The sequence below is a fragment of the Cajanus cajan genome, chromosome 3 (assembly GCF_000230855.2).
Source record: "Cajanus cajan strain Asha chromosome 3, NIPB_CcT2T_4, whole genome shotgun sequence".
Lineage (NCBI taxonomy): Eukaryota > Viridiplantae > Streptophyta > Magnoliopsida > Fabales > Fabaceae > Cajanus > Cajanus cajan.
This window is the reverse complement of record NC_138519.1, coordinates 2,357,248-2,378,873: the sequence shown is the minus strand read 5'-3', so window position 1 is coordinate 2,378,873 and position 21,626 is coordinate 2,357,248. Positions and strand designations below refer to the sequence as shown.

At 29.7% G+C, this 21,626-nt stretch overlaps 2 protein-coding genes across 5 annotated transcripts in view; both read right to left on the bottom strand.

The window, feature by feature from the left end:
- Window positions 1–2,698: 2,698 nt before the first annotated feature.
- LOC145955952 (uncharacterized) lies at window positions 2,699–3,155 on the bottom strand. The gene is made up of 2 exons (XM_083071499.1): window positions 3,081–3,155; window positions 2,699–2,998 (listed from the first exon to the last, which is right to left on the bottom strand). Exons 1-2 carry the CDS (start codon window positions 3,153–3,155, stop codon window positions 2,699–2,701), a joined length of 375 nt encoding a protein of 124 aa, XP_082927625.1.
- Window positions 3,156–5,875: 2,720 nt separating this feature from the next.
- Window positions 5,876–21,626, bottom strand: part of LOC109793741 (uncharacterized) — a 62,903-nt gene continuing 47,152 nt past the window's right edge. For 3 of the 4 annotated variants that reach the window (XM_083070173.1, XM_083070174.1, XM_083070175.1), the window contains 5 exons: window positions 20,697–21,404; window positions 18,242–19,078; window positions 14,086–14,784; window positions 11,892–12,581; window positions 5,876–6,191 (listed from right to left, as the gene is read on the bottom strand). In XM_083070173.1, coding sequence (XP_082926299.1) covers window positions 6,168–6,191; window positions 11,892–12,581; window positions 14,086–14,784; window positions 18,242–19,078; window positions 20,697–21,404 — 2,958 coding nt within the window. In that variant the 3' untranslated portion in view covers window positions 5,876–6,167. The remainder of the gene's footprint in view (window positions 6,192–11,891; window positions 12,582–14,085; window positions 14,785–18,241; window positions 19,079–20,696; window positions 21,405–21,626) is intronic. The other variant, XM_083070176.1, reaches the window with a different exon arrangement.

Here is a 21,626-nt window from a genome sequence, read left to right as displayed (position 1 = left end):
TTTAAAAACAAATATATCGAATGAGAAGAGTGCAAGAGACCATAAACTGTGAGTTCTAGATGGTAAATGTGAAAAAAGTGTTTGAATCTACATTTTTTTTTTACCTATACGCACATCTACCTGAAGCAATCTCTTGTAGTTTTGTGTCACTTTTCAAAATAGACAGTTATTCACATTATTGACGTCTAAACACACACTAAATGAGTGTATGTTTGGTTTAACAGCGAAATCATTGTGGATCATAGTAAGTTGGGTTAAATTTGATTTGAATCAAAAGTAAAATGTTTGGTTACTAAAAGAAGATCAATTTTAATCATAGAAAATCATGGGGGTTAAAGTAGTAAGTTATTTTTACTTTATCTAAAATCAATTTTGAATATTTAATTACTTCATTTTCTCATATTTACTCTCATATTTATTTACACTTTTTAATTTGATAATATAAAATATTTTATACTGTTATTTAATCATAAACTATTATCTATAGTAAATTTGTTAACTTTTATAATAACTACTTTAAAAGTCATAATTTTTATTAGTTGATAGTGTAAAACTTCTTAAATGAATATATAGTGTATGACTATTAAATCTTAATTCGAATATGTTTGTGCTTAGTATTATTATCTTTGATCCTTATTATAGTATCCAAATAATTAGTTTATCAAAAATAAAAAAAAATAGTATTGTTTGTAAGAATAAATAATTGTTATAAATTTTTTTTCTTTCAAAATTACTCTTAAATTAATGAGAGGCTTAATAGACGTTTCTAAAGTTTTTTGCATTTTAAGAAAAAAAGTTGAGCCTATTAGTATTTTTAAAAATATAAATTAAATAAATTTCACTTTTTTGTTGAACTCAATAAATATATTTGATAAGGATATTTTTGTAAAAAAAAGTTAATGTTTGAGATATAATAAATTATGCTTTATAAAAAATAAAATCAATTTGAAAATGTAGAACATATAGCAAAGAGGAAAATTAAAAATGCTCATGAAACTTTTTTTTTTTATCCGATTTTAATGCTTTGATAAGAGTCAATGATAAGTGAATACTTTTATCTTCTCCCAGCTTGAACAGTATCAACAACAAATCAAACACAAACACAACCGAAGTTCATGTCCGTCACATGTCTTTTACAATACGAGCCAAGTCAGCACGAAATTAACAAGTTAGGAAAAACAACGCACCTCAATTTTTTCTCTAGACTATAATGCAACGGATATTGTCTGAGTAAGAAAAATATAAAAGCGAAAATTCACAATAAACTTTATAGGACACCATTATTTTAAACTTGGAAAGATCCTAGAGCTTTACCCCTAAAGTGGGATGGCTTGAGTGGAAGAAAGAAATAAATAAAAAGAAAAAAGGGGAAATAATAGATATAATAAATAATGTAATTAAAAGAAAAGAAAGATAGAAGAAAAATGAGGTGAATATAAAATGGGATAGTAAATAAATATTTATAATAACCCTTAAACTAACAGAGACAAAATCTGATATTCCTCTTGTTATTTGAAATAGGAGGTCAGTTACATTAGAATCAATTAATCTTCAATGTACCTTTTCTTAAAATAAAAAAAAAATTGTAAAAGAAAAATTAGATTTGCCTCAATTGTTAACCTTTTTCGATCATAAATTTCTGCCACTAACTTTCAGTTTTTTTTTTTTTTCCAGCTCTTATATCTCTTGTTTGTGTTCACTCCATTCCTTATATTTATATTTATTATCGGTTAAATTCTTTTACAAGTCTTTATAGTGAATTTTCAAATAAGTTATTGTAGCTTAAATTTAATAGGGTCTTCTAAAAAATTTAATCAAGTCCTCACTTTTTTTTCTTCTAAATTTTGATTTAGATCGTTATAAATTATAAAATTTTATAAATACGTTCCTGAACAGTAATACAACCATTACGATACTATAAACCATTAAGGATCAATTAAATTTATTTCAATGATTGTATACAACCATTAAGAGTCTCTAAGGGCATCTTCAATGGAAGCAACTCATTTGAGTTGCTTCATGTATTGAAAAATGAAAAAAGTGGTCCCTAATGTGCCATATCATTATTAAGCAACTCAAACAAAAATTTACTTTAATGGTAAAAAACTTTAAGAAATTCAACTTTTAGAATTTTTTTTTCTAATCATTTATGAACCAAATTTAAATTTTTATTAAAAAAGAAAATTACGCTACAATGAAAGAAAATAAATTACAAGAAAAAATATACAATAAGTAGATACTAAAAATAAAATAAAGCAATAATAAATACATAAATATTATACGAAATTAATTTTCATCATTATTATTTCTGAAATGTTTCCAAATATGTTCAATAAGATCTGCTTAAAATCTGGTAAGGAACGGTTGCTTGAGAAAACAACTCTCTCTCTTCTTCAAACAACTCATGTTGCCACGTTAGAGTCCTCCAATAATAAGAAACCGGGACTTGAGTTGCTTCATAGGACAAGCAACTCCCATTGAAGTTCCTCTAAGTTATAAAACTTTTAAATTGTCTGAACCTACTTGAAACTCTAATAAAACTATAGGTACTTACAAATTAATTTAACCTTAAAAAGATGTACAATTCAAGCTTTATTTCAGCTTAGGTGTTTTAAAAATGGGTTCAGAAAAGAATACCATATATTCTTTATGGTTTAGCTCTAGCATACTAGGAAACTTGATACCCTTCGACAAAACGTTATAATTTTTCTATTTGACCAACTGCAGAAAGGCATTCAGTAAGAATCTCCATAGTTGTATAGTCCGGTGTGCAAGCATCTTCAACCATTCTGTCCATAAGTTCAAATGCTTTGTGCAACATTTTGTTATCCATCCCGAACCCCTTTGAGAATAGCATTATATGTGGTTGTATAGTGTTAGGCCTAACCCCCTTTACCTTCATATGCATGTCCTCCATCAAAGAAACAGCCTTTTCTACATTGAGGCTGGAGAGAGCCCTAGAAGACGGAAGAGAGGGAATGGTGGTGTGGGGCCTTTGCTGTGAGGTATTTGAGGAAATTGAGGGATTTGGGAATGGAAGATAGTTGGAGAGTGATTTGGAGGAAGTGCTCAGGGGAGACGACTGAGGCCTTCAAGACAACCCTGTCAAGCTTTTCCTCCTCCCACTCCTTCCGTGGAGGGGTTTGGATTGCCATAACATCAACATTGGGTGGAGAGTCTTACGATTGCATGTTTAGAGCTCTCACCTTCCAAAACAAGAATCTCACTCACTGCATAACACTTTTAGGCATTGTATGCAGAGAGACCAAGAATAACAGAGAAGTCAGGGAAACTGTATCCTCCTCACCTTGGTAGGGCGTGAGGAATCGAAATTAATTTAATAAAAAAAATGATAAAAAAAAAGTGAAATAAAATAAAATTTATAATTAATTGAAAAAGTGAAAGTTATCATTTTAATCTTCTATGTATTAATGTCTATTGATACATTTTTTTAATCTAAATAACGCATTAGAATGATTGATAGTCTATTTTATATTTTATATAGTACAGAACAATACCTTGACAGAAGAAGATTGTTTCATTTGCTAGTAAATATATTTTTTTGTAAGTTTTGTTTGCATTTCACTGTAACCTCGTGCTTTCTTTCATTTTTCATACTATTGGTTGCAAGTTCTAATAAATATGGGTCGTTATTATAATAGAATTTGTTTACAGAAAAATGCTCATTCAACAATTACAAAATAGTATAATTCACACAATCTATAATGCAATTTGATCATGTTTATAGAGAGAGGAGGGAGGAAGGATCATTTTACTTCAAGACTAAGTTTACTTATATTTACTCTGTTCAATAACTCATGTTCTAGAACAAATTTCAACGATCCAATCATTGAATTTAAAATTTTTAATCCATCGATCAAGATTGTAAATTTTTAGAAAATTTGAAAATTATTTGATATTTCATTTCATTAATTCAAATTAACGTATAATCATAAAACTATTTTATACATTGATTTGAATTAATGAAACAGAGTATCAAATGATTTTAAAATTTTTAAAAAATTTACAAATTTAATTTATGCATTAAGAAATTTAAATGATCGTTAAAATTTCATATAGAACATGAGTTATTGAACAGAATAAGTCTATATAGACTTACCCTTAGAATAAACAGATCTCTTTATATATATATATCACCACTACAAAAAGACTGTTCTACATCGGTTCTGGAAGCTAATTTACATCGGTTATAAAACCGATGTAGAACAGACCGATGTAAATTTGCGTTCAAATCTACATCGGTTGTCAGAAAACCGATGTAGATGTAGATGTGAATTTAAAAAAAAAATTAATTATTTTTTTAGACCACCGTTACCACCACCACCAAACCCCACCGACACCACCACCACCAAACCCCACCGCCACCACCACGACCAAACCCCACCACCACCCCCACGACCAAATCCCACCGCCACCACCACGACCACCGTTACCACCACCACCACCACCGAACTTCCCTCCTTCAACACCGCAATCCCTAGCCAAATGCCCAACCTCCCCGCACCGAAAACAACCCCCACCACTGCCCGCTCCGCCGCCGCTGCCTCCCTTCGCGGTGGCACAATCCCTAGCCATGTGTCCAAATCTGCCACACCTCAAGCAAGATCTGCTCACTCCACCACCTCCGCGGCCGCCGCCAGCGTTCCCTCCGTGCACGCGATCCCTCGCGAGGTGACTAAACCCCACCACCCCCCACGACCAAACCCCACCGCCACCACCACCACCATCGTTACCACCACCACCACCACCGAACCTCCCTCCTTCAACACTACAATCCCTAGCCAAATGCCCAACCTCCCTACACCGAAAACAACCCCACCACTGCCCGCTCCGCAGCCGCTGCCTCCCTTCGCGGTGGCGCAATCCCTCTCCATGTGTCCAAATCCGCCACACCTCAAGCAAGATCCGCTCGCTCCACCACCTCCGCCGCCGCCGCCAGCGTTCCCTCCGCGCACGCAAACCCTCGCAAGGTGACCAAACCCGCCTCTTCAAGGAATCTTCAAAGAATGGACTTTGAGTTTGAGTGATATCGAGGTCCAGTGTTGCGGGAATATTGAACATTTACATCGGTCGCCTTTAAAACCGATGTAAATATCCCAACCTTTTACATTTAATTACGAAAGTGCCACCACGTTTATTTTTTACATCGGTTTTCATATAACCGATGTAAAATTGCCGACGTAGAATAATAATTTTCTAGTAGTGTATAGGGAGCGTATCAAATGAGAAGTTTTTATTGTGAGAAGGTGAGAAGGTGGAAATATAACCCTTAGATTAATCAAGTAAGAGAAAATTTGGGATTTAATCAAGTGAGAGAAAATTAATCTAAGTGTTATATTTCCACCTTCTCACAATAAAAACTTCTCACTTGATACGCTCCCTATATATATATATATATATGTGTGTGTGTTACAACAATAGCCAGGTACTCGATCAATTCTATTTAAATTTTGATGCACAATTTAGAAAAGAATGCAGGTTACAAAATATCTACAAAGAATGAAGGCACATGTTTCTACATTTCAATAACCAATTCTATCATTTTAGCAGTAACCTATATATCTACGGAAAATTTTCAAGCATGTGAAGCAACCATTGAAGTGTTCCCAAAATGCCATTGTTCAAGCAAATTCTAGAGTCTATCAGTGGATTTGGCTTAAAAGATTATGTGAATAGGTGGTTGAGCGATGAAACTTTAAATTTCTATGACAGTGTCAACAAATTAATATATATCTAATTCAAAATTGTATATTTGATGCAATTTGATGAAGATCTTGTGTTTGCATATTACACGAAGGATGAATTTGGATATGTAAATTTTTATGATCAATAAGGGAAACAAATTGAACAAATATAACACACAAAACACATTTTTTTAACGTTTTTGTCGATGCATCACACAATACAGACAATACTTAGTAGATACAGTTCATCACTTCATGTTTGTTCTTCGTGACCGTTTATTACTTGTAATCACACACATTACATAATATGCAAAATATAACAATGTATTTCATCATCAACATAATAAAACCAGTAATCACACGTTTTTATTTTTTATTTTAACGCAAACAAACATACGTACGTAGTTAAACAAGACCACTTTTGTTCATCTTCATCAGACTCTCTTTACCATCAATCTCTTCTTACTGCAATAATGGTGTCTTAGCCTACACAAAATATAGAAACAACAACGTAAGTTTTATAATAATAATGAAGGAGAAAAAAAATCTAATTTTAATTATAGGAACAATAAACTCTTTTTCTAAATTAAAATTAATCTTTCCATGAAATAAAGCGAGATTCAATGAATCAAATCTAGATATAGTAATTTTTTTAACCTTGTACAAAAATAAAATTAAGTTGTGTTGGAGGATTTGTTGAGGGCTTGTATGTGCACTTGGGAAGCTGGGAGGAGGTCCTACCACTGGTTGAGTTCACGTATAATAATAGCCTTCATGCTAGTATTGGGTTGGGGCGTTTGAAGCCTTATATGACAGAATATGTAGGACTCCTCTGTGTTGGTATCAAGATGGTGAGTCAGTGGTTGTGGGATCGGAGCTAATCCTACAGATTATTGAGGAGGTGAAGCTGATTCAAGAGAGGAAGAAGACTGCTCGGAGTAGGCAGAAGTCATATGCTAATAAAAGGCGTAAGCCTTTGGAGTTTGCTGAAGGGGAGCATGTGTTTCTGAAGGTGACCTCGACTTCTGGTGTGGGTAGAGCATTGAGGGCAAGGAAGTTGACACCGGGGTTGGTTGGTCCCTATCAGATCATACAGCGTGTGGGTCCGGTTACTTATCGGTTAGCTTTGCCACCGTCCTTTTCAAAATTACACGATGTATTTCATGTATCCCAGCTGAGGAAGTATGTTCATGACCTTAGTCATGTGGTGGAGCTGGACGATGTAAGGGTGAAGGAGAATCTGTGGTATGAGAAGTTGCAAGTAGCTATGGTTGATCATAAGCTGAAGGAGTTGAGGGGCAAGTCTATTGCTCTGGTGAAAGTGTTGTGGGATGCAGCTACTGGTGAGGCTGCTTGGGAGGTGGAGTAGCAGTGCATGGGACGGTATCCGTGTTATTCCCAAGTAAATCTGTTTTCGGGGACGAAAATTCTTGTTGTTAGGGAGGTTGTGAGACCCGTGGTTGCCCCTTCTTTCTCCCTCTCAACTCTCTATTTTCAACTCTCACTCTCTACTCACTCAAATCCCCTATTCTCCTCACTAACCCTACTGATTTTGGGATTCTTTTTCTCTTCTTCAAACTGAAGTTGTGGGTAATCAAGGAGGTGCATTCTTTCTAACTTGAAGTCGTTTAGAACGAGTCGTGTGCGGATCCTCTTTCCTTCTCCTTCCACTTCCCGGAGCTCGAATTTCTTCATCGAGGTAAGGGAAGCTAGGTGTTTGCAGATTTTTGGCTGAAAATGAGTTCTACAAGCTCATTGTTGTTTGATGATGGATGATTATGGAAAAGATTGATGAAAAATGGATTTTTCCGGGGCTTCGAGGTTTGGGGTGAAAAATTTGGGATTTTAATTGATTTGAGGTTGCATGTTGGAAATGAGGTGCTTTTATTGATGTTTGATGGAAATGTAAACTTTTGGATGGTTTGCATGTTGGTTTCCTAGTGTTTTTTGCAGGTTTTGATGAAATTTTCGAAGTAGGTGAGGGTTCCTGTTTGAATTTGCGCCGGGCGCAGTTCTTCGCATCGGGCGCGATTTGAAATGGGGAATCACGGGGTGAATCGCGCTGGGCGTGGGGAGAACCGCGCCGGGCCAATAGACCTCTGTAGGTCTCTGGTTGAGAATTGCGCCGGGCGCGCTTTAACGCGCCGGGCGTGTATTTGATTTTCAGAATTTGACTTTATAATCTTCATGAAATTGGAGGTTAGCTTTCCAATGACGCTGGAATCACTCAAAAAGAAGTTTTAGAACTCTAGATATGGTTGTTTTAGTGAAAAGGGATCGAGCTACTAGCTTTGTTTATAGCTGTTGCGGTTTTTATCATTTTAACATGGTAGATGAAGGAATTAGGACTTGGTGTCTTCATGAGAGTTGTAGGAAATCATCTTATCTTTCATATGAGATAAGGATGAGTATGGTAGGAGTAGTATAACACCTGATGCGCTATTTTCTGTGAAGGTTTCCATTTTACATTTAGTGATTTGGTTAAGTTGGAAGTTGTTTTAGGTACTTAGATCGATTGGTGTTGTTTGGGTGGGTAATTTGACAAGATATATGAGTTGTAAACAAGGTAGATGAGCCATATTATGTGTAGAATATGTTGTATGTTGCATATGTTGTTAATGATGTAATGCTACGCTGTAATAAATATATATTGGTGTGCTGCACTGAGCGCGACCCTTGTCGCGCTGGGTGTGAGACTCCTTGGGAGTCTCTGCCTGGCATGCGTTGGGCGCAATTGGTATTGCGCCAGGCGCGAGTGAGCCTTGAGCTCTCTGGCTGGGTCCCGCCGGGCGCAGGCATGCTTGTGCCGAGCGTGTTGGCCCCTTGGTGCTCTCTGGTTGTACCGCGTTGGGCGCAACCGCGAGGGCGCCAGGCGCGGAGAGGAGATTTTACTATATGCTGATTAATGTGATTTTATGCTGAGTTGAGTTGAAATGAATGAATATGATGTGATGACTAGTAGATAATGCTGTTGATGATGTTGAGCTGTATTAGATGAATATTGTTGTAAGATGTGTTGATGTGTTGTAAGATGATGTGTTGTGCTGTAAAGTTGAGTTGTGTTGTATGTTGATAAGTTGAGTTGTGTTGTATGTTGATATGAGTTATTGTAGGCCATAATGACTGAGTTATTATAGGCCATAATGATTGAGTTGTTGTAGGCCGTAATGAATGAGTTGTTTTAGGCCATAATGGTTGAGTTGCTGTAGGCCGTAATGGCTGAGTTACTGTAGGCCGTAATGGCTGAGTTGTTGTAGGCCATAATGACTGAGTTGTTGTAGGCCATAATGGCTGAGTTACTGTAGGCCGTAATGACTGAGTTGTTATAGGCCATAAGGCTGAGTTGTTGATCACTAAGACTAGAGGAGTTATTTTCGAAATTTACCTCATCCCATTGTATGGATACAGCGGCTGTGGTGCTCTTCGAGCCCAATTTGTTGAAAACCCTCCCTGGAAAGCTGACCCTTGGAGTGGTAACTTGTTGTTCTCCTCTAGATTCTTAGTGGTCCCGTGTGTGGGCAAGGTCGAGGCACACGTGTACAAAGCGACCGTGGTATAGGGGTCAGGTTGAGCTATACCGATTACAAGTGACCAATACTAACTTATATGCGTGACGACGCATTGTGTGCTTATTGTCGTTGATGCTGTATAGTTGATGAGGTGTATGCTGTATAGTTGATTCTTTTCACTAGCTTACCCTTTGTTGTTCCATGTGGTTTGGACTGCGATGATCATACTATGTATGAGAGCAGTGCATGGATAGGTTGGTAGCTAGTGATGAGTCTGCAGCTGGCAGGCGGAGCTAATCTTTGTTGATGTTTTGTTGTTTCAGCTACTTGGTGTAGTAGCTTTGGATGTATTTTTGTAATTTTGAATCTAGTCAGACTTGGACCATGTATATATGTATATTTTAGACACTATATGTATACACTTGTTCCTTTCTGTCCGGTTTTCAGGTGTACTGTGTAGTGTGTAGTGATCAGCCGGGTCGTTACATATAAATTAAATGTAATAGTTGTGATAATATATAAATTTTTTATAGATGATTTTAAATATTGAATAATATTATAATGATTTTTATGATATTAAAAATATTTTTTCTACTTCATTCATAACATTTCTCACATTTCTTTTTTCTTTTTACTACTTTTATATTAATTTTCTTTAACTATTAAATAAGAAAATTAGAAAATTCATCTATAAATTTTTAAATAAAATTACAAGAAACATTAATTTTTCTTCTTTTAAAAAAATGTGCGAGAATATGAAAAAACATCTATGAATTTTTAATAAATTTAAAGAAATAACCATATTTTTGTCAAAATTATAGCAAACTTTAGAGAAATATTTTTAAAAGAAAAAAAAACACAAAATTCATATAAAAAGGTATGCATATAAAACCCACAAGGAAAATCTGCATGCATGAAAAATCCATAGATTCAAGTCATCTTATATAAACTTTCTTATAATGAAATAGTTAATGTATAAAAGTGTTATTAAATCAATTATAATGGTTGGCTTTATAAAAATTAAAAACTTAAAAGGGCATTATTGACAAAAAAAAATCTATAAATAAAATAGAATGACTAAAGATAACGTTCTCTTCATATTCTTTTAATGAATAAATATTTGTAAATTTATAATTAAACATTTCAATGCTCTTTCAATGACTTAAAATTAGAATTAATTGATAATAAATTATTTGTAAAGTTCTTTATCATCTCAATGACTTAATATTATTAATAATTCTAAAAATATTTAAAAACTTGTGAAAATTTTTGCTAATATTAAATAAAAATAAAAATAATTTTTAATAATTATACACATAATTTATTTTTCACAAATTAATTTGGAGGGAGACTGGGGGAACATGCTCTGTTACTAGACTAAACTTTTCCTAGTAGTGTAACTTAACCAAAGTAAAAATAATCTTAAATAATCCTATGGTAGATTATTAATTTAATTTTTTAACGATTTATTTGGATAAATTTAAAAAAATAAGAAGAAAAAATGAAATAATTTTTTCTATAAAATTAAAATTGACTTATTTATTAAGTAATTTTATAAAATTTTTCTTCTATTAGCTTATCTACTTAAGAATCTTATCTTTAACTTGTGTATAAGATGATTTTAATTTATGAAAAAAAATATTTTTTATTTTAATTTTTCTCTCTTAAAAGTAGTTCTTAAAATTTACCTAAATATACCCTAAATATTTTTTTTAGAATTCTTTTAGATATTTTAAATGATTGTTACAATTTTTTTAATTGCACCGTTCACATTCATTTATGATAGGTTGTTTAACTTCATTATTTAGGTATATAAGTTAGAAAACCCCGAAACAAATACAATGCTCTTTCCGTTCAAAAGATTTTCTCATTACCACGCGGTATTAATCAGGTTAAATTATATTTTTAGTTTAATTTAATTTTTAAAATTTATTTTTGATCTTTTAATTTTTAATAACTTAATTTGATTATTTATCTTTTAAATTTGATTTGATTTAGTTCTTTTAAAATAACAATCATTTTTAATTTTGAGATATAATTTTAAATTATTATTTTTTTACTAATTTAAGACTTAAAATTTATTTTGATCGATTTATTTATATAAAATATTGAATGCAACTTATGTGTGAACCAAAAAGAGTCATAAATATGTTGAAAATTGTTTAAAAAAGAGTTAATAAAGCAACTGAAAAATTAAAAAATTTCAAATTATTTTTTATTTGTTTATGAGACATGTTTTATTTGCAATTTTTACTATGTTTATATCTCATTTTGGATTTGAATATCAATTGAATTTCACATTTTTCATATAAGTAAATTTATAAGATAATTTTTAAGTTTTAAATTAGTTATAAAATAATTTAAAATCATGTTATAAAATTAAAAATAATTATTATTTTAAAAAAATTAAATCAATTAAAATTTAAAAGGTAAATAAATAAAATAAATATTTTTTTTAAAAAATTAAAATAAATTTTAGAATAAGATAAAAAAGTATAATTTAGCGATATATTTATAAACAAATAATAACTTTTAATAAAATGATTGAATACATACCCGACCTTTAATTTAATATGCCTTCCATTTCCGCATAGTAGTGTTTAGATCATTTTTGTTACTGACACGTGTTTTATAACAAGAATAATAATTATGTTGAATAAAAAAATTGAACACATACCTTTGCCAGAAATGCTTCTCGCATGGTAGAGTTAAGATCATTTTTAACTGGAATAGGATCTTCGTCCAAGTCAAATTGAACTTGAGACAATTTGTCTGCTTTTACGGTACCTGCACAAAAAGTTTTCATCCTATCGCAATTGATTACCTCTAATTGGTCTAAGGATGGAAAACTTAAACTCCCTCTGTAGAAGCTTTTGAGCTTTGATAACCCTTCTAGATTTAAAGAGTCGAGCTTCGGAAATATTATCTCATCCTCATTTGATTCATCCCCCTCCTTATTACACACTACTATCTCTTCAATTGAATCACAATCCTTTATCGCCATTGTTTTGAGCTGAGCCAAACTTTTGGCTGTTGAGGATGTCAACAAACACCGCAGACTATTGCAACCATATATTATCAAAACTGTTAGATTTCGGAGGATGGGCTGAATCCAAGAGTTCTCTAACCCAATATCATCCTCATTTTGACTTTGAAAGCACAAAATGTGGTCAAAGGAACTTTCCCCCACCTGAAGGACCTCTATATTGGGAACATGTTGTAGAAACTCACATGGAAATACATCTGTCTCACAGCGCTCAAAACTTACAACTTTTAACTTTTGTAAGAAAAGGTTTTCCTTAAATACTTCATGCCAAATCATCTTCCATTCGTCTCCAACTACTTCCAGATGTTCTAAGTTGCCAAGCTACCAAGAGAAAACCAATAACCAAACAATACAACGTTAGAATAGTTAAAGAAAAATATAAATTAATAACCAACTTTTCATGCTAAAAGGTGCTTGAGAATTAGTGACAATTTATATATTTCTATCAAATAGGTCTAAACGATCAAATTAAAAACAAAAAAGAAACGGTTTACTTAAAAACAATATGGGAAAAAATGATTTTTGTTTCTCAATTTTTAGTTATTCAATTTTAGTCTCTCAATTTTATAAAATTTATAATTTTAATTTTATTAATAAATATTATCTATTAACTATTAAAATTATAACATTGAAACTGAAACGACCAGTTCCAGATGCAAATACAACATACAAAGAGTGAAGCAGAATGGCTCGTTCTGGTTTCAAGTGTTTCAAAGTCCAGGAAACGTCCGTACCAGTGACGTTTTATATTCAATTTTGAAAATTTTAATTTATATAGAAAACGTCAACAAGATTGACATTTTTAGTTACTTTCTCACAATAAAGTATGAAAGCATCACTCAAAGTAACTTTTTCCACAAATCGTCATTATTTTTAACGTTTTCTTCTTTTCTTTATATCCAACATGTCCAAAATTATTTAGTTTGACAAATAATTTTTTTTATTAATTTTTATTTTTGTATTTTTTATTTTTTATTTATTTATTATGATACATCAGCCATAATATTCATTTAATAATGAGATAGGAATAAAGATAGAGAATGACATACTATTCACATAACAGTTGGGCCAATTACCCCTACTAAATTGTTAATTTTACTTTATATATATATATATATATATATATATATATATATATATATATATATATATATATATATATATATATATATATATATATATATATATATATATATATATGAGAATTGAGATTATAATTTGAGTTAAGTTTCGTAACATCCATAACTATTAATTCCATTAAAAGTTTAGAGCATCTTAGTTCTAGTATCGGTCATCACATAGCTAGTTTGAGTTTTTGTTTTTTGTGAAAGTGAAGAACTATATATAGCTTTCTCTACTGCCTGATAGCTGCTTTCATTTAAACGGTCTGGAATATTCATTCTAGATTTACCACAAGTATACTCCCAGAGATAGTTTTTTTTTTTTTTTTTTTAAAGGATATTATAAGCCTCTGTTGCACTTTATCAAGAGATTTCTAGGAATTTGTATCAATCGCAGTAAACTTTTATTTCAGAAATAAAATAAATCTTTCGAGGTAACATACTCATGAATCGAAGCTAGATATAGTAATTTTCTTAACCTTGTATAAAAATAAAATTTAAAAATAATTTAAACATATATACATGTTGGTCACATTTTGTGAGTTATTTACCAGGCAAACTCATAAATTTAATGATCTTTTCTTAATAAACAGTTATATATACGACGCTATACAATGCACTTAATTTCTATCCAAAAAATTGAATTACTGACATGTGTTTAATAAGAATAATAATTATGTTGAATAAAAAAATTGAACACATACCTTTGCCAGAAATGCTAGAAATGCTTCTCGCATGGTAGAGTTAAGATCATTTTTAACTGGAATAGGATCTTCGTCCCAGTCAAATCGAACTTGAGACAATTTGTCTGCTTTTACGGTACCTGCACAAAAAGTTTTCATCCAATAGCAATTGATTACCTCTAATTGGTCTAAGGATGGAAAACTTAAACTCCCTCTGTAGAAGCTTTTGAGCTTTGATAAGTCTTTTAGATTTAAAGAGTTGAGCTTTGGAAATATTATCTCATCCTCATTTGATTCATCCCCCTCCTTATTACACACTACTATCTCTTCAATTGAATCACAATCTTCTATCGCCATTGTTTTGAGCTGAGCCAAACTTTTGGCTGTTGAGGATGTCAACAAACACCGCAGACTATTGCAACCATATATTATCAAAACTGTTAGATTTCGGAGGATGGGCTGAATCCAAGAGTTCTCTAACCCAATATCATCCTCATTTTGACTTTGAAAGCACAAAATGTGGTTGAAGGAACTTTTCCTCACCTCAAGCCTCTCTATATTGGGAACCTGTCGTAGAGACCCACATGGAAATACATCTGACTCAAAGTGCACAAAACGTAGACCTTTTAGCTTGTATAAGAAAAGGTTTTCCTCAAATACTTCATGCCAAAACATCTTCCATTCGTCTCCAACTACTTCCAGATGTTCTAAGTTGCCAAGCTACCAAGAGAAAACCAATAACCAAACAATACAACGTTAGAATAGTTAAAGAAAAATATAAATTAATAACCAACTTTTCATGCTAAAAGGTGCTTGAGAATTAGTGACAATTTATATATTTCTAAGATTTTGATATTGTTTGTGCCTAAACAAAATTAATTCGAGTTTAAAAATTTAAGATGAAAAAGATAAGTATTAAAAAGAACATTGGGAATGTTTTATGTAGTGGTTCCTACGGAGAATAAAATGATAAAAAAATCCCTTTAATTAGAGAATAGTAAATTGTTAATAAACATTTGAAAAGAACTATTAGCATTGATTTAGTAATGAAATTGAAGTAATATGTATAACATCTTAGATTCTAATTATCTTATTGATTTCAATATAAATTTGATGGATAATTTTTTTTAAAAGATTTGAGAACCATTAACAGATTATACATGATATTTGATGATAAATTTTTTTTTAAAGATATGAGAACTATGAACATATTATACATGATATATGATACAGCACACCGGCATGTGTGTAAGAATCCATGTAGTTGAACTATAAAATAAAAAATTTGTGTATTTGAGCTTAAACAAATTTATTTCGGGTTTAAAATTTTAAGATGGAAAAAAATAAGTATTAAAAGAGAACATTGGGAATGTTTTATGTAGTGGTTCCTATGGAGAAGAAAATGATTAAAAAATAAAAAAATCCTTTAGATGGTAATAGGTTGTTAATAAAGATTTGAAAAGAACTATCAGAGTTGCGTTAATAGTGAAATTAAAATAATATGTTTAAAATTCTAACCTTATTTCTCTTGATATAAATTTGATAGATAAAATTATTTTAAAGATTTAAGAACCATTAACACATTATACATGATATCTTTACCAAAAAAAAAAAAACACATTATACATGATATATGATACGGTATAATGGCATGTAATTGAATGTATTAACACATTATACATGATAAATTTATTTTAAATTTCTCAAATTTAGAATTAAATTTTTTAATTATTTTATATATTATTTTTATATGTATCAAGAATCTATCTTATCCATACATTAAATATTCAATTAATACATTAAAGTATAATTTAAATTTATACTTATTATAAAATAGATTTACAATGAGTAAGGGATTTTGATTTTTACTTTTAATGGACTTTTATACCTTCATTTATAAAAAAAAAAAAATCACTCATACCATTTATAACTACTTATTCAATTTATTTTATTTTATTTATAACTTTTAAACTCAAGTGACACTTTGTGCCTTTTTCTCCTTACTACTATAATATAATGTCCAGTTAAAAAAGCACTCTCCTTTTTTTTTTTTTTTTTTTAAGTTACCTTTGGCCTCTTTCTCCATTTTATTTTATCTATCTTCTTTTTTAATTTGAATTCCAATATTAAAAAAATCATCTCTTAATAAAAATAAAATAATAACATAAACATTTTGATTATTGTTATTATTATTAACTAATAAAAAAAGAATTTATGCATGTAAGTATAGATTTAGTACAATTTTTCTCATAAAATGAATATAATATATATATTTTAAGTCATATAATTATAAACGGATAATTAAATAAATATTCATTCAATAATAAGATGGGAATAAAGACAAAGAATGACAATCTATTCACATAATAGTTAGAGCCAATTGCTCCTATTAAATTTTTAATTTTACTTTATATATATATATATATTATATTATAATTATATATATTTTTTATATTTTGAAATATAAAAATAATTTATAATATGAATATTGCCTCACAAATTTAATTAGTCCCATTCTCTTCTATTTTTCAATTAGAAACTTCAAATACTTATTTTTATCATTTCTTGTAGTTGTTTTCTATACACTATATCTCCATAATTATTCAAAAATATCAATTAGTTATTAAACTACATTTCTTTTATCTTTATATGCAACTTTGAATATTTTAATCGTATATATCTTTCAATAATCCAACTTTTATTTTTATCACTAAGTTTATATATTTTAAAAAAAAATTACAAATAGTTAAAAATAAGTTGTGCATTAAATTTTTTTTATTTAATTTTAATTATATAAAAAATATAAACTTATTATGTATAATAAATGGGACAAAATGTGTATTTATCCATGTAAGTATTATCCTCACGGCTTAAAATGATGGGTAGTACAATATTGGTACTCGCAAGTACCCATACTTTAAAAATATTAAAATAATTTTAATTATATAGAAAATAGTTTTATTTAATTTATTTTTAATATAATTATATATGACATAATTATTCATTTTATAAAAAATATATGTTTTAAAGGTAGTTATTTAAAGTTTTATTTTATTTTTTATTTAAAATCTTACATTTTAACAAATATGTATGAATAGACATGGATATTCGTAAATTATATAAAATTCATCAATACTCATTAAATAGATATCCATATTAAACATAATAGGTGACGAATGATTACTATCACCCCAACTCATCGTTAATTCTAATTACAATAAGGACAATTGAGTTCAAATCTTAAACCATATGCATATAAAATATGCTTATTAGTGGATAAAAAATAAATAATTTTAATTAATTCAAATTTTAATAATTTGCAGCTAATTTAATGAATTTTTGCCTGTTAAATTATTCAAAATATTTTTATTATAATATTATACAATTAATAAATTTTTATTTAGTTGTAAAATAATTAATTCATTTGTTATTACAGATTTCATAATTAAAAAAATATTTAAATTTAATATAAGTTAAATTCTTTTTAAATCTAAATTGCTCATATAATTTTATAAATATTTTAAAAGATATCTATAAGATTATACCCTACTTGAATATACCTAAATTCTTATTATATTTTTAGTAATTAAGTAATTAATTATGCTTTTCTTAATAAAATTTAAATTTATAAATAAATATATTTTAAAAGATATCTGTATAGAGGAGCACTATCTAATAAATTTTTATTTACATTATAGTTGTAAAATAATTGAATTCATTTGTTATTACAGATTTCAAAATTACAAAAAGTATTTAAATTTAATATGAGTTAAATCCTTTTTAAATATAAATTACTCATATAATTTTATAAATATTTAAATATATATATATAAGATTAAATTTTTAAATAAATATATTTTATAAATAAAATTTAAATTTATAAATAAATATATTTTAAACATACATTGAATGAGAGGGTGCCGTCCTAAGTCTTAGTAGAAAGAAGATATTTGTAGAATGTGCAAACAAGGGTGCAAAAAAAGGTAATGGGAGATAATCATAATTTCAAAATCTTCTAATTAATATTTATTTTTAAAAAAGGCATTGATCCACGTAAGTAATTTGGTAATTCTGTGAAAGATTCCAATCCTGGGAGATTAATTAGTTTTTAAAAATTGTAATAATATATTTTCATGAATAACAAAAAGTGTATATAAGTTAATGATGGGATCCGTACCTTTTCCTCAAATATCCTGTGCGCAGTAGAATTAAGATCAGAACACTGCTGAGGTTTCTCATATTCTGCAGAAAACCACTTTGTTGTTGTTGAATGATATATTCTGCTGTTTGGACTGAAAGTTTTCATCCACCAGCAATCGATTACGTGCACTTGCTCCAGGCATGGAAAACGTAAAGTATAATTCCCAGGGTAAAAGCATCTTAACACACGTAATTCTTTAAGATACAAAACCTTGAGCTGCTCAAATATTATTTGTTCATCCTCATCTGATTCATTTCCCTCACTGGACACTATCTCTATCAGTGATTTACACTTTTCTATCTTCAGCCTTCTGAGTCGACCCAAACTTTTGGCTGTCGAGGATGTAAACAAATAGATAAGTCCTTCGCAACTACTTACTTCCAAATATGTCAGATTGGTGAAAGATACAGTGCATGGTGATGGTACCAAGTTTGACAATTTATAGCACAATTTTACTTGTAATGTTTGGAGATTTTCAGGAAAGGGTTGTAGCCAAGAGTGCTCTAAACCAATGGACTTAAGCATAAACATTCTAGATAACTCTAATCCTTTGAGGTGCAAAAGGATAGGAGTGTAATCAGCATTCGGTCTTTCAGCGGAGAACATCTCTTCAGACCGACACCTGTTAAATGCAAGCTTTTGGATACTGGAAAACTTGTGAAGGAATTTGTATAGAGGAGCACTATCTAACAATTCTTCAAAGTCTTTTAGTTGATCAAACTGCAATTGCCCTCCTACAGACTCTCGATCCCATGTAACCTTGATGTGTCCATTACTGAATGACAGTTTCTTCAAGCTGGGGATTTGGATAACCTGTATATCCGAAGAAAAACAAATAACCATATTAATATTACATACGCAAACAAAATAAACTTATTTTTCTACAAATAAAGCTTTTTTACTCTTGCTAATCGATACGCACACACATCATTATCTGTTTTTTTTTTCCTTATCCATTATGACAACATCTTTTTTATTTATATTATATAAATTTTTACTCTTCTATTTACATTCTTTCTGTATATTTATATCTTTTTTTTTTCTTCTCTAGTTTACTCGTCCAAATAGAACCCTTCTAATAAAAATATGGAAAATTTTATGATACTCTTCATAATAGAGGAGTATCGATACAGATTTATCAATTATTAATTTATTCTAAATTTATTGTTTTAATAATTTATTCATATAATATTTTTTAATATTTTTTTTAACTATTTTTATATTTTCTTTGGATGTTTTATCCTTCCATTTTTTTCTAAATTATTTAGTGGTTCAATTTTCATTCTATATGCTCTACTTTCCTTTGTAATAGTATTCACTATACACTTAAACAACTTAGTTCTAATAAATATTTAGTATATTTTTATCTTTTTACCTTAAATTTTGAATTTCTGTAGTGTAAATTAGTTTTCACTTCTGCTATTTGTTAATGATTTTCTTTGTTTTATTGTTTTTATAACATTATTGTAATCTTTTAATTTTAATCTCTATAATTTTTTCCTACTTTTTATTATATAAATATAATCTAAATTATTTATTTTGTAGTTGAATTGACTTTTTTTGTATTTTTTTCTCTGATACCAGCATTTGTATTTAAGAGGAATGAGTTTCTTCCCGATCATTATCTATATTCATGTTTCTAATTGTTTTATCTATAAGGTTTTTTTTTCGAATACTTTCATTAATTTTTAGTTTCTAATTGTTTTATCTATAAGATTTTTTTAATAGTTGCTTCATATTATTAATTTTATCCAATTTTTTTTCTATTTTATTACAGGCAAAATCCTCAATTTTATTTACAATTTCTAATATTAAAATTATATTTTTATCAACTTTTTTCCATCGTTAGTTCCAACTTTTTATTCATATTTTCAAATTTTTTCTGTAATTATCTTTAGTATTTCTTTTATTTACTTATGCTTTAGGTTTCTAATTATTTTGTCTTTTCTCCTTATTTTCTTCTAATAGTTTAGGTGTCATATTTATAAAAAAGAATGAAGTTTAGGGTGAGTGAAAACTTTTTTTTTTCCCTAATTTTATTATTTTTAGTTGTACTGTTTTCTTAGCTAATAAATGTTTTTAATATTTGCTTTATATTAAAATTATATATTTTTCCATCTTTAATTCCAGTTTTTTATTCATATTTTCAAATTTTTTCTGCAATTATCATTAGTATTTCTTTTATTTACTTATACTTTAGGTTTCTAATTATTTTGTCTTTTATCCTTATTTTCTTCTTATAGTTTTTAGACCTGTCGGCTGTCACACACGCCTTAGTAAATGCATCTATTCTGATCGACCCGGAATTTAAAAAAACTAATTTGGTTAAAGTTTGATGAAATTACACAACTTTTCTTCTTATTTGAAAATCATCCAACCAGACTCGATCCTACATATAATAAGTACAAGTGAATTAAGTTATAAGAATTACCTTTTCAATTTCAATAAGGACTTGCTCCTCTGCATCATCTTCTTCACATTTGAGTTTCACCAGCTCACAATCAAATGCATCTAATTTTTGTAGCACAGGCCATTCAAGCGTGTGTAATCCCGGATAGAAGTATTTGAGCTTTGGCAATTGTGTTAGAGTCAATGAGGTGAGAGAACTAAACACAAACGTTTTTGTTGCTCCTTCTGCTTCTGCACCCTTTGAAAATATTTCTACCAACTCCCTACACTCTCTTACCTCAAGCTTTTCAAGTCTGCGGGTAACATCTTTTTTAGCCACCCCTGCTGGAAATAAACTTTTCAGACTATCACATCTTGTAACCGACATAACCCGTAGCACTTGAAGGTCAACCATTCCCTCAGGATCCTTGTCCCATACATGCTCTAGTTTTGGTAGCTTATATAAACTCAATCTTTTCAAACGGATTATTCCCAGAGCTGTTGTCTCATCATTTATATTAAATATGACCCGTGCTTGACTGCAACTATTTACTTCTAACTCTTCCAAATTCTCAAAGCAAGGAAGTAAATGAGATGGAATCACGTGCTCTAGACTATTACATCCGAATGCAAGCAATCGTTTCAAATTGCCAAAGTTGTTTTGTAACTCCAAATGATTGCAATGCCATAGTTGCTTTATAAATTCAGGATTACTGGAAAGATTCAAATGCTCTGAGTATCTGAAAGAAACCTATAAAATCAGAAATAAAAAAAAGTATAAATTATTATCCCACATTAGATATTAAAAATGACTGGGTTATTAAGACTCATCTATTCAACCCAAGTAAATCATTTATAAATCAAATCATCACTAGAATAATGTTAAGAATAGGATTCAAGCTAAATAAATTGAAATTTGTATTATTTTGATTAAAAAGAAAAGTTCTCTTTAGGACAAAACGGGCTACATGAA